At 39.4% G+C, this 14,506-nt stretch overlaps 3 protein-coding genes across 6 annotated transcripts in view; 1 reads left to right on the forward strand and 2 right to left on the reverse strand.

Annotated features, from left to right (window-relative positions):
* LOC6044660 (transmembrane protein 184B) overlaps positions 1-923 on the reverse strand; it is a 57,016-nt gene extending 56,093 nt beyond the window's left edge. For 2 of the 3 annotated variants that reach the window (XM_038262053.1, XM_038262054.1), the window contains exon 1: positions 763-923. The gene's annotated coding sequence lies outside the window, so the exon portion shown is untranslated. The remainder of the gene's footprint in view (positions 1-762) is intronic. The other variant, XM_038262055.1, reaches the window with a different exon arrangement.
* Positions 924-4,449: 3,526 nt separating this feature from the next.
* On the forward strand, positions 4,450-5,838 carry LOC6044662 (syntaxin-8). The gene is made up of 3 exons (XM_001862106.2): positions 4,450-4,663; positions 4,746-5,260; positions 5,316-5,838. The coding sequence occupies exons 1-3, from the start codon at positions 4,632-4,634 to the stop codon at positions 5,477-5,479; spliced, it is 711 nt and encodes a 236-aa protein (XP_001862141.1). The 5' UTR covers positions 4,450-4,631; the 3' UTR covers positions 5,480-5,838.
* A 3,442-nt stretch (positions 5,839-9,280) lies between these two features.
* On the reverse strand, positions 9,281-11,172 carry LOC6044663 (cytochrome b-c1 complex subunit 2, mitochondrial). 2 transcript variants are annotated; one of them, XM_038259330.1, is made up of 4 exons: positions 11,105-11,172; positions 10,953-11,037; positions 10,661-10,803; positions 9,281-10,601 (listed from the first exon to the last, which is right to left on the reverse strand). In XM_038259330.1, the coding sequence occupies exons 2-4, from the start codon at positions 10,995-10,997 to the stop codon at positions 9,470-9,472; spliced, it is 1,320 nt and encodes a 439-aa protein (XP_038115258.1). In that variant the 5' UTR covers positions 10,998-11,037; positions 11,105-11,172; the 3' UTR covers positions 9,281-9,469. The 2 variants fall into 2 exon arrangements, with proteins under 2 accessions (XP_038115258.1, XP_001862142.1); XM_001862107.2 differs by having other exon boundaries at positions 10,953-11,135.
* Between the last annotated feature and the right edge of the window lie 3,334 nt (positions 11,173-14,506).

A 14,506-nucleotide genomic window follows, 5' to 3' on the forward strand; every position in this document is an offset into this window, starting at 1 on the left:
AGCAATAATAAATTACTTAGAAAATCTTTAATTTTCTCAACACTGTTTCTCTTGGTCATAACGCAACTTTTTTTCATAATTCAGGCAACGCTTTTGCAATAATTAAATGCAATTTTTATTACCGCCAACTTGTCAAAATTACCTATCTAAATCTAGTATGTAGCTATCAAAATTATCAATATTGATTTAATTAGCACAAAGAGAATGGCTGTTTTTAAGTGTACAAATATTTGAAAGTGGAAATAAGCTTACCATTTTGCTAAAGCTGAAGGACGGGACAGTCTCTATCGTTAGGAGGGCATCTGGTTGTAAGCCCCAAACCAAACAGGATGTGACACCTTTCTTATCCTTGCGTGTTATTGATTGGTCCTGGCTGCAGAAAAGCTGCTGCTGCTACTGTCAAAAATAATTCCCCCCCACCGAAGGAAAACAGGATCCAAGTGGGCGATGAAGGACACCTTTCACAACCTTGTTTCAGCGCACACACATGCAAGTAGTTTGCTTTAAAAACCTGCTAACTTTTCACTTTTTTTGCCATCGAACGCAATTTTCCACCCTTTGGTCACTTCCGTATGGCCAGAAACCCTTTTTTTCCTCTGCTCATTCCATCACACCACCCACCCTCCCTCGCACGAAAAAAAAGAAGAACCTTGTTTTCACCAGCTGCCAGCGAAAATGCCACAAAAATCGCACCGTTCTTCCTGCCAACGGTCACCCCCGTACCGGAACCGGATTCCCGTGCACCGTGCAACCAATTTTCACCTGGAAAATCCTTCCGCCCGGAAGTGGACTGGACCCGTTTCGAGAAAATCCTCCCTTGCGGACACGGACAAACACACACGCACACGCACACGTACGCGGACAAAGAAGTGTGACACGGACCTTGCGATGACGACGTCTCGAACTCGAATGATGCTTTTCTTGAACGTTTTTGAAGTTTAGGGAGCGTTCTTTTATTACGTAACGCAGTAGGGGGGGAGGGGGGGTCGGAGGCCGTGTTACGCTCCATACAAAATTTTTAAAATTTGTATGGAAATTTTGTTACGAGGGGGGGGAGGGGGTCTAAAAGTCCGATTTTTCACGTTACGTAATAAAAGAACGCTCCCTTAGCAAAGTGCTGCGGAGAGAGCGAGAGGGGCGATACGATGACAGCTAGGGTGGGGTGGGATTGAACGCACTCGCGGGCAGGGTTGCCTCGTTTTACACAGATAACCCAGTTAACTCAATCGGAATTCTGAAACGGAATTCAATTCGAATAGTTTACGTTTTCCGTTTCAAACGCAACAACCGATTCCGTGTACGTACCGGTTGTTAGCCTACTCCGATGGAATCGCTGGCGGCGGTTGGACTCGCAATCCAAAGGTCGTCAGTTCAAACACTGGGGTGGAAGGTTCCTTGGAGTAAAAAGAGGTTTGGGTGCTCTCCCCATTCAAGTCTTCGGACTCCTAGGTTCAGAAACAATAGAGACCACAAAAGTCCCGGGGGTCGTTAATGTGGATGGTTTGATTTTTTTGATTTGGTTTTGACCGGTTGTTGCGTTTAAAACGGAATACGTAATTACGTAATTAAACGTTTAAACGATTCGAATTGAATTCCGTTTCAGAAATACGATTGAGTTGACTGAGAATCTGCAGTTTCTTGTTCATGAAAATCTGTATCTTGCCACATATTTACGTCATCTTGAAACGATTTGCGCAAATGATGGAAATGAAAACTGTCGCATGACAGATCCAAATATCTGAGTGACAATTGGGTCCTAAAATGAAGCTTTAATTTGTGATATTATTGTTCACAACCAAGGCTGTATAAAGCCATGACGACAATCCCCTTGTGCTTGACAGCTCGTTCCAAGGGGACCATTGGCAGATGCACTAAGTGATTTGTTTACATTTTTTGGTACACTCCACAAACGGGGTGGACAACTTGGTCAATAGACTTAAAATCGACGAAAATAGTTTATTGATCTATTTATATTTCGTCAATATATTAACGCGACCTTACCTTGTTCTCTGAATCCTTGATCCCTTTGACATTGAAAAAATGAAATGTCAAATCAAACGTAAATATGATGCAAGAATTTTGGCGGCGGTGATTCTGGAACAGATATTTTTGAGCTCAATTTATTATTTTCAGTGGCCGGAATTATACGAGATCCCTAATTCAATGTGGCAAAAGTAAGGGATCATCTAGGGGATCATTTTTTGGACAACAATCTCAATGAAGCACTTTCAGAACCAATTTCTAAATGGAACATGGCTAATCCTGTCCACCTGTCACAATCTATTCGCGTTGTTTTAGCGTCTCTGGGCGGTGAATTGGGAAAGAAGATTCTGGACAAGTTTCCTGTGGCAAACGCGAAAGGAAGGGACCATGTTCCGGTGACCCAGGTCTTGTCCCGTTGCTTCCTCAATCATGTAAAAAGCAAAAATAGGAGGAAAACAATCGGCAGCGAGACCAAAGAAGCAGGACTTCTTCCACTACGTAAGAGGAAACAATAGAGGTTTCGACGTGCGCATGTATTGCGTGTACGTACACGAAAAAGATTGAGGTTAAATTTTGTCCGGCCAGCAAAATCAGATGGTGCGCTAGTGTGCGTATGCGAAACGTCATAAAGCTCTATTGGAAGGACATAAGTATGGTCATGGTTGTTGGCAGAGCAGTTGCTACCTCTCCGTTTCAAACTGTTAAAGAGAAAGCGCGGAAAATTATTCCAACCATTGATATAGAATCCTCCTCCTCCTCCTCAGCGAGCCGCACCGGAGAAAACGCTTTTAAAAGTATATTTTCTTCTTTCGCATCTGTTTTGAGCTCCGTCAAACCCGTGCAATAGCAAATGCTTCATTGCGCCGGAAGTTAGATCTTACTGTGCCCAGATTTGGCCAATCTAGGACCAAACCAGACTTTTTTCTCCAAAAATTTCCAGCAGTATTCTTTAGATAGTAAAATTTTGTCGCCAAAAATATGTTCCCAGTCACGGCGTTCTCACAGGATTCTTACAGAATTCTAGCAGAGCGAAAATATTCTTACTAGAACTGTGCCATCATTCTGCCTGAACTTAGCAAGAATTCTCAAAGAATTCTAGCTCAAATGCAATAACCGGTTCTAGCAGGAGCCGGCGAAATCAATCGGTTCTGTAAGAATCCTGCTAGAATTTTGCTAGAACTATTCTGACAGGCCGCATGCTAGAATTCTGTAAGAATTTTGCTAGAAAGAAATGGCTCAAATTTTCTGCTAGAATCCTGCCAGAATTTTGCTAGAATTGAACGGATACAGTTTTTCAAGAAGGAAGTTTTTTATGAGTTTATTCAGAAGGTTTGCTAGATTTTTTTTCTAGCAAAGTGAAACAAAATAAATAATATATTTATTCAATAAAAAAGTTACTCGCAACAACTATAAACACAAAAACACAAACTTATGATCACTAATATGCACATTTCTCTGGAAACGATCGATGGGGGTTGCCGTCCACATTTTTTCCGGCCACCATGGCCTACGATCTGGGATATGAACTCCCTCTATCTAGTTCCTGTTGTAATGGAAAGATGAAGGCTATTTATTATAGATTTTCCATGATCTGGTTGTTTTTACTTACCAAAATTGATGGTGCAGAAAAATACGTCGTTCTCCTCCAACAAACAGTAATAAAAGAGAAAATTGACAAGATGGCGGTAATCACATTCGCCACAAACCGGTTCGGCGAAAATTACGTCATTTTTGACAAATTTTGCTGTCAGAATTTTCTAGCAAAATTCTAACAGAGCTCTGGCAGGCCTGCTAGAATCATTCTAGCAGGATTCTTACAGAACCAGCTCTGCTAGAAATTTTCGTGACCGGGTTGTTGTTTTTGTCTGTCAACTGTCAAATCAAGGTGTGCAAATGTAGGTCATAAAATTTTCGTTGATTTATTGACCAATAAATCAATAATAACGTCAATATATTAACGAATAATAATTCTATTTACTCTGTACACCCCCTAGGTCAAACCTTACAAAATTGCTGCCGGATCTTTTCCGGGAGAAAACCGGAAAAAAGATCCGGCAGCAATTTGTAGTGATTTGACGTTTGCTGAGGGTGCCGAAAAGTTGGTTATGTTCTGCTTGCAAAAGACAATAGTGGATCCATCGAAAAAATGTTGTCTTGTATTTTTTTTTGCATTGAAATGAAAAAAAAGTGATCAGTGAGCGTTCTTTTATTACGTTACGCAAAAACAAAATATTGATTTTTAGACCCCTCCCCCTCCCCCCTTTTAGTCGTGGTTTTTTTACCATTGTACATAAAAATTGACATAGGGCTTCAGGACCCTACTCTATTTTTTCCAAAAATTATTAGTAATTACGGACAGATTCTTTTTTCAACATTTTTCAGTTGTTCATAATGAAATGTTTAGCTCGAAAACTTTTTTCAAAATGTTCATCAACGTCATCATTGAACGCACTCATTTCAACATCCGTCACAACAAAAGTCAAAGTGCCAAAACAAAACATCTTCCGTTTCTCTGCTGCTGCGAAGTTCTTATCAGTTTTACAAGATAGAAAATTCAAATCGATTACTCATTCCCCCGAGGCCGTGACCATTGTTTGTTTTCCAGATACAGTGATTTTCTGCAAAACAGATTCCACAAAACCGTTGGGATGGCGCTAATTAACATCGACGGTGATCCCTGGTAAGACATTCTCAACTTTCTAGTCAATTGACAAAGAAACCTTTTCTGACCCTTGTCAATAATTGAACTTGACCCGCGTTAGGCTAAGTGATTTAGATGCATGCGAGCGCCTGAGCAACGAAATTCAGTCCCAGCTGGTGGCCCGCAACCGGGAAGGGCAACTGTCGCGCCAATATTCGTCCATTTCCGGACAGGTGCGCGTACGGTTGAAGCAGTTCGGATCGGAACTAGAACAGCTTAACAAAAAGCTAAGCTACATCTCCAGCTCGTTGACCTCGGCCGAGGCAGAACGACGCCAGAGGCTGGTTGAGGGTTTGCAGTCAAAACTGGTCCAACTGCAGCGGCAGTTTAGTTCCGTTGAGGCATCGGCTGAGAGGGCCAGTCTGTTTGCTTCCGGAAGTTCGCGCCTGTTCGACGACGACGACGATGATCCGGCACTTATTAGGCCGGAATCGAGCTACACGGTGGCCGATTTGCGCGCTCAACAGACACGCATCCTGGAGGATCAGAACGAAGGGTTGGATGCACTTTCGAAGGTGATTTCCCGGCAGAAGGAATTGGCCTCGAGGATTGGCGGAGAAGTCGATCGACATAATGGTGAGTTCGAGGCGATGTTTCTCCCTGCAATAAGTAATCGAATCATTTATTGTAGATATTCTGGATGATCTGGCCACCACAATGGAAACAACGGATGCCCGCCTCGATCGAGAAACACGCCAGATTGGGGTTGTTACGGTCCAAGATTCGACCTGGGGCTACTGGACTATTATTGGCATTTTGGCTGCTGCCATCATAATTGTGGCAATCCTTCCCTAGCTAATGGTGCTGGGGTCTCTCGAAAGGGAGGCGGCGGGCGACAGAGGAGATGGCGATGTGATCGATGCTTTTGGCGGTCCAGTCAAGGCGAGAGTTTTTGCGTAAACACGACCAGGGAGAGGCAAGCATGAAGGGTAAGTGAGGTTGAGGCCCGTTCTTTTAATCTATGATAACAATACCTATATGGAAAAGCTGAAAAGTTGTATTGTGCACCCAAATATTACTATTATAATACTTATAACATGGTCAATCTCTGTAATCTTGAATGTTTCATACAGCCACGTTGATATCAGTGTTACAAGATGCAATTGATTTTCATATATCAAGAATATATAAACAATACCTTATTATACTAACTACTTTCACAGCAATTTACAGTTATTTTTGAGAAAGCCTTGAAAAAAAATCATACCTAAGTTATTTGGTGACTGATTTTTTTTTCGTAGTTTTAATTGTAATTGTAATTTTATTTGGCTATCGTGTTAGGGCAAGATGGGTCTCGTGGCGCAGGGGTAGCGGCTTCGGCTGCCGATCCCGATGATGCTATGAGACGCGGGTTCGATTCCCGCCTTATCCACTGAGCTTCTATCGGATGGTGAAGAAAAACGTCGGTCCCGGTTTCTCCTGTCTCGTCAGAGGCGCTGGAGCAGAAATCCCACGTTAGAGGAAGGCCATGCCCCGGGGGGCGTAGTGCCAATAGTTTAGTTTAGTTTTTAGTTAGGGCAACTGCAGCGCTGGGGTGCAAATCAAATGTGCACCCGGCTTATGATGCCGAGATCAAATTTGCCACCATGAAAAAACTCCGTCATCCGTAGCAAATTTGCCATCGAAACAAGCCCACCGCGGGAAGGGGAAGAGGGGGGGGGGGGTTGAATGCGTGTTTTGGAGATTTTTGCATGTCTGCTCTGGTTGGTGAGAGTAAACATGAACAAAATCAAAAAATCTGAAATTCCAAAATCCAAAAATCATGAAGTACCAAAATTTAAAAAGATCAAAAATTATGAAATTTAAAATTATTTTTATCAAATTGATCGAATTTTTATCTGTTTTAATTTGTTGAAGAAAAATTCAGAAGACTCTTATTGAATTTTATAATTAATTCCATGCTCTTTTTTACGAGTTTTTTCATGTTTCAATTTTTTAATTATTTAATTTTTTTTTAGTTTTAAATATTTTTTGTAAAAATCTAGATTTTATTTTGGATTTTTAATTCTTTTTTAAATTTTTTATTTTATTTTAATTTTTTTCATTCTTCATTTTTTAATCTTCAGACTAAAATTATTAACTTATTTTTAATGTTTTGATTTTTATTTGTTTAATAAATTTTTATTTTTCTTTGATTTTTTTAATTTTCCAATTTTTTTAATAATTTAAATTTTTGATTTTTTTATTCTTTTGAATTTTTAAATATTTTAAATTTTTTATTTTTTTTAAATATTTTGAATTTTTTTTATTTTTTTATTGATTTTTATTTTTTTTTAATTTGTTAAATGTAAGATAACCCGTCATGTTAAACATTTTTAGAAAGGTATTTAAAAGACCTTTCCAATGAGCTTAAAACATCGAAGGCCTGACAACCCTCTCAAAAGTTATTTGCACTTAAGGCCGTTGCAAATTTTTTTTGAAGTTTATGTCCCTCGGCTCTGATCAAAGTCAGGGGGGAGTAGGGGGGGAGGGGGGAGGAGGGCAAAAAAATAAAAAAATATCAAAATTTAAATTACAAGCCAAGGTTTCAACTTTTGGATGAAAAAAGTGTTTTAAAATGCATTTTACAGGCGTACAGTGGCTTTCCAATCATTAGTTTTGAAAATATCGAGGTATCGAAGGATTTTTTTTTTGCAAAAAAAAAAACTTTATGTGGGACTGTACATTGGCATTTCATGAAAATTTAAAATGTTTTCAAAGGAGTTCAAACATGCTAAATATTATAAACGCGGGAAAATGCATTTTAAGTGGTTTACAGTTGATTAAACTTTGATTTTCATTAAAATTTTGAAGTTTTTCGAAAAAATATTTTTTCTGCCCCCTGATTATTCAGGCCAACTTTGAAGGAGGGGGGGGGGGGGCACATAAACATTGAAAATATTTGCAACGGCCTAAGTGTATTTATATCCCTGGGCCTTGTAAAGTCAAGGGGCATGATTTGATCCTAGTGCATTAGTTAAAATTTGGGTAAACATTCTTTTTTATAAGCACTATGGACACCATTTCATGCTACGAGAACTCGCTTTGCCGCAGCCCCAGGGCTTAAGCGTCGACCTGTCGACTGTCTTCGTGAACTAGGTAGTTCTCCGATAGTGAAAATATCACAATTGCACAAGACACCGCTGCTTCTGTGACTTTTTCACTATCACAATGTGGGATTTAGGTGGGACTTCAGGATAGTACAATTGATTTGTTTCTTAGCATTAGCATTTAAAATAAATCTGTATGCTTTCCAAATCTATTTGATGATAAATTTAGTTGCAATTGTTAAGTTAGAGTAATGCTGTCAATAAACTTTGATTGTTGTAGAATACTAGACATTCTTTTATGTCAAATTGTCCATAGAGTCTCGATCAATCAATAATGTTACGATATCGGACAAAATTCGTTGATCTGTTGAACTAACGGTTTTCGGATTATGGTTGTATTGACCATTGTTGCGAATCGAGGAACTACGGATCTTTTGACGTAAATGGTCATTTCTTTTTCAAATCGCGATTTCTATCCTATTTGTATATCAGTTCACAAATTTTTATTGTTTTTAGATAGAAGTAGCACTGCAAAAGTTAAAGGTACGTTTAGTTTTGAACATTAAGTTTAGAGGATTTTAGATATACAGCGTCAGTGTTTATTTGGTCGAAGTGTACTAATTCATTGGCAGATCTGATTCTAGTTGTAATGTACGACAAGACTACTGACGGACGTGACAGGACGAGGGCCCAGTTTAGAAGTTTCAATATCAACGATGTGCGGCTGGACCACCCTCCCAAAAAAAAAAAAAAAATAAATAAATAAATGAATAAATAAATAAATAAATAAATAAAATAAAAAAGAATAAATAAACTGAGGTTTTTTTTTATTTTTCCACATTTTAATATTTTTTAATCTTTAGATAAAAATTTAAACCAATTTATTTGAATTTTTATTATTTTGTATTTTAAATTCTGTTAATTTTAATTTTTCTAAATATTTTAATTGTTTTCATTTTTTCTAATTTTTTTTAAATATTTAGATTTTTTTATTTCGATTTTTTAAAATTATAAATTTTGTAAAAATTTGTATATTTTGTAAAATTGTTAATTTTATATTTTTTTTTATTTTTTTTTAATTTTGTAAACATTTTTAAATTTCAATTTTCGTTTTTTTTATTTTAAACTTTTTAATTTTTTTAAATGTTATATTTTTATTTTATTATATTTGTTAATTTTTTTATATTTTTTAAATTTGTTTAATTTGTTAAATTTAAAAAAATATATTTTTTTTATTTTGTTTGAATTTTTTAAAATTTGTTATTTTATTAAATGTATTAAATTTTTTAATTTTGTTAATTTTTTTTAATTTGTTAAATTTTTAAAATCTGTTATTTTTTTAATTTTTACAGATTCCCAAAAAAGTGTCCACGTGGTTTATGGATGGTCCCATAGTTTATTGTTTACTTTAAATTGACATTTGGTAAAAAAAATACACAAAGTTGGCCGTTTATCAAAGCTTATGTCGTGATTCCATTTCAAATAAAAATCAGAATAAATATTGAACTCTTAAACTCTAGTTATACCATTTAACTAAATGAAATTTCGGATTAATAAAATCAATAAATTTGTAGGGTTACCGTGGATATTTTATTTCTCGTACAATCCCTTTACATGTGTGCGCCTAAGCGCGTAGAACAGCGGTAGTCATACAACGGCTTCTAGATATCGTTTGTTATAAGGATCGAATAGGGAGGGGGAGGATTTCCAATAATAAGCTAAACTTTGCCTTCACAAGCACGCGCGCGAACGCCCCTTAGTTCAGGTTGCACAGGTACGGCACGCTGTTCAGGTTACCAACGGCACCGACGGCCAGCTTAGCCGAGGCCAACTTTCTGGCGACCGACTGGACATCGCTGGTGCTGACTCCGTTGATGGCTGCAACCATATCGGCCTTCTTGTAGACTTGTCCCAACAAGGCGGCCTGCTCACCGAGGTCAAATGCCAGCGTTGAGTGATTTTCAACGTAGTCTACAACCCAGCCAAGGGTAGCGGCCTTACCACGGGCCACATCTTCGTCGCTCACGTTCAACGACTTGAGTCCCTTAACTCCGGCTTCGACGGCCTTGCCAACTGCCTTAGCGTCACCGGCCACAACGAATCCAAACAGACCGTTGTCGGAGTAGGTCGAGCAGAGGGTGCTGCTGTTGACTCCGGACAGTTGCTTGGTGAGGGCACCGTTGTTACCGCCTCGCTTCGTAACCGGTCCAGTTCCAGCGGCATGTTGCAAAACGATATAGGCCATGCAATCCTTCAGGTTGTCCCAACCAGCAGCCTGGGTGGCAACGGCCACAGCAGCACGGTTTCCTCCGCGTTCGTGGCGGACTTCGCTGCTGTTAAACGAGGACTTGTTGTCCGAACCCTTTCCGGAGCCCAGGTTCAGGCTCTGGGCAAAACCAACGAGCAGCTGATGGTCAACGCCAACGGCAGCAACGGCCGCACGGCTGGCACTGCAGTTAGCCTCGAAGTAATGCTGCATGGTCTCGGACGAGTGCTTGCCGACCTGGTACTTGGGGCAGAACACCGAGTTGCCCAGTCCAGAGTGGTACGCGGCCTTGTGCAGCGACTCAACGGCACGAACCTCCAGAGGAACGCGCGACAAGTCGGTCTTGATCAGAGCCGTCAAATCGGCCAACTCCCACGGCTTGAAAACCTGGCCGGTGGCGGCAGCTTCCAAATACTTCAGACCCGTCTCCAGATGATCCTTGGTGACGGCCACGGTGTACGTGACGGTCTCACGGTCCGCCGTGGTGGTCAACGATCCACCGACCTGCTGCAGATTGCGCACGATACCGAACGACGTCGCCGTCTTGGTGGATAGACCGGAAGCGGCACGCAGAACATGGGAAGCTCCCAGGTTGTCACCGGACTCGTTACGGGATCCGGCGCTGAAAGCGAAACAATATCAATCAAGGTGATTCAATACCAGAATCTCTCCCAAACTCACCGATAAACAATGGACACCCGGGCGACGGCAGCGTTCGGTTCAGCGGAAGCAACGGACAGCTTGTTCGGCAGGTTGGAGCACTGGGGCTCGCTGGAACCACATCCGGCGCTAGCGGCCTTTGCCTGGGCGGCAAAGCCACGAGCCTGCAAAAATCAAGGCGGAACACCGCAACAAAAAACGGTCCAATTAAGCTCCCATCCAGACAACCCTCGATATTTACGTAACATTTTGACATTGCTCCAAGAGGTTGCAAAAAAGAAAAGACTGCGAGTTTTCCACCCCTCAAACTTACCGCTGCGGCACGAAGCATCGGAGTTTTGGACACTGCGGATGCCATTGCTGGTGGTGTTGCTGGCGGGGGCTTGCTTTCGGAGGGCCTGAAAGGTCAAAAACGGCACCAAATTACACACGGATTGCAGCTGGATCACCAGTCGAAAAACTCACGCACGTCTGCGGGCGAGAAAAGTTTTTTTTTGGCAACCTGTCAAACGTTAACTGTCAAACGGAAGTGGTGCCAGTTGGAAACAAAAACGTCTGTAGGACAAACCAGCTGTCAAAATTCGGAATAGCCAACCGAATTTCGTTTTTTTTTTACAGTGCAGATCAACTGTCCTAAACTGCCCATGTTCTGTTCTGCAAGCTGCTCTGTTCTGAAAATATTTATTTAATAAGCCCTCAAAACCAAAGCTAAAAACTCGATGCGCCATCTACATACCAAAAATCTTTGGACGTAATATTTGAACAAACCCTTATCAACAGCATGTATGAATGCGCTGAAATCTCTGAATTGGGTACTAAAGCCCTGTGTCAATTTTTATGTACAACGGTAAAAAACACGATTAAAAACCATGTCTGATTTTTTTTTTCATTTTAATCAAAAAAATTTGACAAGACAACATTTTTCGATGGATCAACTATGGTCCCCTTGGAACGAGCTGTCAAGTAGGAGCTTTTCTGTCAAGAAGGACCGCGAGGTTAATTTTTCAAAATTGATTTAAAAATCCATTTTAAACTCTTTGTGGTCGTACAAAGGGTCATTGTACTCAAAAAAATAAGCTTTATCGCTGTAAACAAAAATATCAGCAATCTAAGCTTCATTTTAGGACCCAATTGCAAATTTGACATCCTGGAACATAACTGCTATATTCTAATAAAAACAAAAATTGAAAAAATTGAATGCGCTGAAAAGAAAAGCACCATTGATTGCTAAACCCAACAAGTGCAAGCAACCTGAAAAGTTATTAGCAGGATAGGGTGTTTGATCAGTAATCATCATAGAAGATAATATGGCCTATCTACAATCACTTTACTTAGAAAATTGTACTTAGCGTAGGAATTTGAATCCATGCAAAGGAATCTGATCTTCCACAATGATAAAGTAAGCAAATTGGTGACTTGACGTATGGTTTGGAAAATTTCAAAACCTACGGCAAGTTGACGTTTCTATATCAAAGGTAAACAAACAACTGCATAGCAACGTATAACAGCCCAGCAAGTTTGCTAAGTTGATTGTAGATGACGACAGTAAGTTACGTACTATTTCTAAGCAATTTATCTGTTCTACGCAACTTAACTATTCTAAGTAAAGTGATTGTAGATAGGCCATAATGTGAGCAGTGGACAGCTGAAATCGCGCGATTTTTGTACATCGCGATGCAATCGTGCCAGATCGCGCTGATTCTTGGCAATCGTGGCAGATTGCGTTCATCGAAGGTCATCGCAGTTGAATCGCAAGCTCATCTCGGGAGTGTCGTTCCCCCTCGAATGCGACCCAGAAGCGAAAAAAATAATGGCTAAAGATTGATGTATTATTCTCAAGGCAATGGTACTGTTGAGAGGATTCCCGTTTATTGGTTTTGACTTGAATTTATTTAAATGTTTCAAGCTTAGTTAGCCGACTGTCGTAAGATAGAACCAAAAGCATATATAATAATTAATTATAAAAGGATGACAGATTGAACTCGGGGAAACATTTTTACTTGAGATGATTAAACTTACTCTAATTAATCAGTCTGCAACAAGAATCTAGCACTTCTTTAGAAAATAATATAAAAAACATCCAAAAGCTTGGAAAATATTAAAAGTTCTATCCGCACCCAGGCAAAGAATGTTTACATTGTCGTATAGGTTGATATGTCAGCATCCTATCTGACAGATGTGGACAAGAGCGCTGTTTGGTTGTTTTTCTGTCCTAACGGTTTCTCTCTTTCGCACTGGAAGTATTGAAACATTTCATGCTATCAATCAGCCGTTACCTACACGTTGCGTGAGGATTTGGTGATCTTATTTATTTAAAAAGAAAAAGTTGTTATTTTATTAAATCAGGATTTACATTTAGGTCCTATGTGCAAAATTTTACCTATAAAACGTGTCCTAATGTGCATTCATAGGTCGTATGAAACAAATTGCTTCAGAAATCAGTTTAAACACGTCTTTTGATTAATCCTGTTAAATACACCCTTACCAAAAATCATGATTTTTTGAGTTCCAAATCCCACTTTTCATACGATTTTTTGAGTTCAGGTACTACAACCATAAAAATGGTTATATAGGTTGAACTGAAAAATTCGTATGAAAAGCGGGATTTGGAACTCAAAAAATCATGATTTTTGGTAAGGGTGTACACTTAAAAAGCATCATTCTAGGTATATTTGGGCGTTTATAGAATTGAAAATTACTCAACCGTGTTTAAATGGGATTTCAAAATGTTGCACCAAACTTCGACGTGAAATTTCTCAGAATGAGGATTTTGCACATAGGGGAAATATACCCTTTCTAATCAAACACCTATCTTCTTCATATGGAGAGTTTGATGCTCGATTTAAGCTTCAAAAATACTATTTAGGCTATAAACTTACCAGCAAAAGCACCGCCTCGAGTAAGCACGCAAATTTATGCCATTTACTGGCCAAAAAGATCAAATTTAATGCCCTTTTGATCATAATTTCTATTTTGCGAGACCATTTCTCATCATTTTGGTGGCACACACATCCACACGCAAGATCAGAGGTTAACTGCTTAACGAAAGTCGCCATCAATATCTTTTTACTTGCGCTAACGATTTTAAAGCGCTTAAGATATAAAATTGCTTCCAACTACCGGCAACATGTTCTTTTGACTATTACTTAGTCACTCACTTGAAAAATAATCTCGAAAAATGTAAATAATTAACAAGCACCATCAAAAAAACAAAAGCGCTAAGTCTTTTGACGTTTGAATTTTGAGTACCCGTTCCAATCGAAGGCTGAAGAAAACCGAGCGATAAGCGAAGGCAAATAAAGAACAAAGGGTGGCCACCAACACCAACAACATGCTGGTGCAGAGCATGTTCGAGTGAGCAAGTGCTGCCAAGAAACTTTCGCTATGAATGCTACTTTTCGTGAGTGTTCGCTTAAAATTTTATCATTTTTGGCAGCACTAAGCAGACCCAAAAGAGCACTGGAAGAAAAAAAGGGAACTAAGCTGAAAATAGAAAAATGGGCGTGGCCCAATGCACTCGACTGGTTAGAATGCATTTCTGAAATATTTTTTTTAAATGCTTGTAAGAGGAATAGCATAACCACAGAGTAATCCAGAGGGAGCACTGGCATTTAATTTATGGTTGCGTTACGCGGTACATCGTGGTACATCGCCCCTTCAGCAAAATTTTGCTTGTCGTAACCCTCTGGGCAAACTGACGTTCAATGCGTTACATTTTTTTCACAGCGATCTAGTCGGCTAGATGATATTGGAAAGTTGTCAAAATTTTCACATTCCAAACATCAACAAAGTTATTCTCTGAAAACTCTTAAATATTGAATTGAATAAATTGATAATTTGGAACGAAATGAAAAAGAACGTCGAAAA

This window comes from Culex quinquefasciatus, chromosome 3, assembly GCF_015732765.1.
Source record: "Culex quinquefasciatus strain JHB chromosome 3, VPISU_Cqui_1.0_pri_paternal, whole genome shotgun sequence".
NCBI classification, from domain to species: domain Eukaryota; kingdom Metazoa; phylum Arthropoda; class Insecta; order Diptera; family Culicidae; genus Culex; species Culex quinquefasciatus.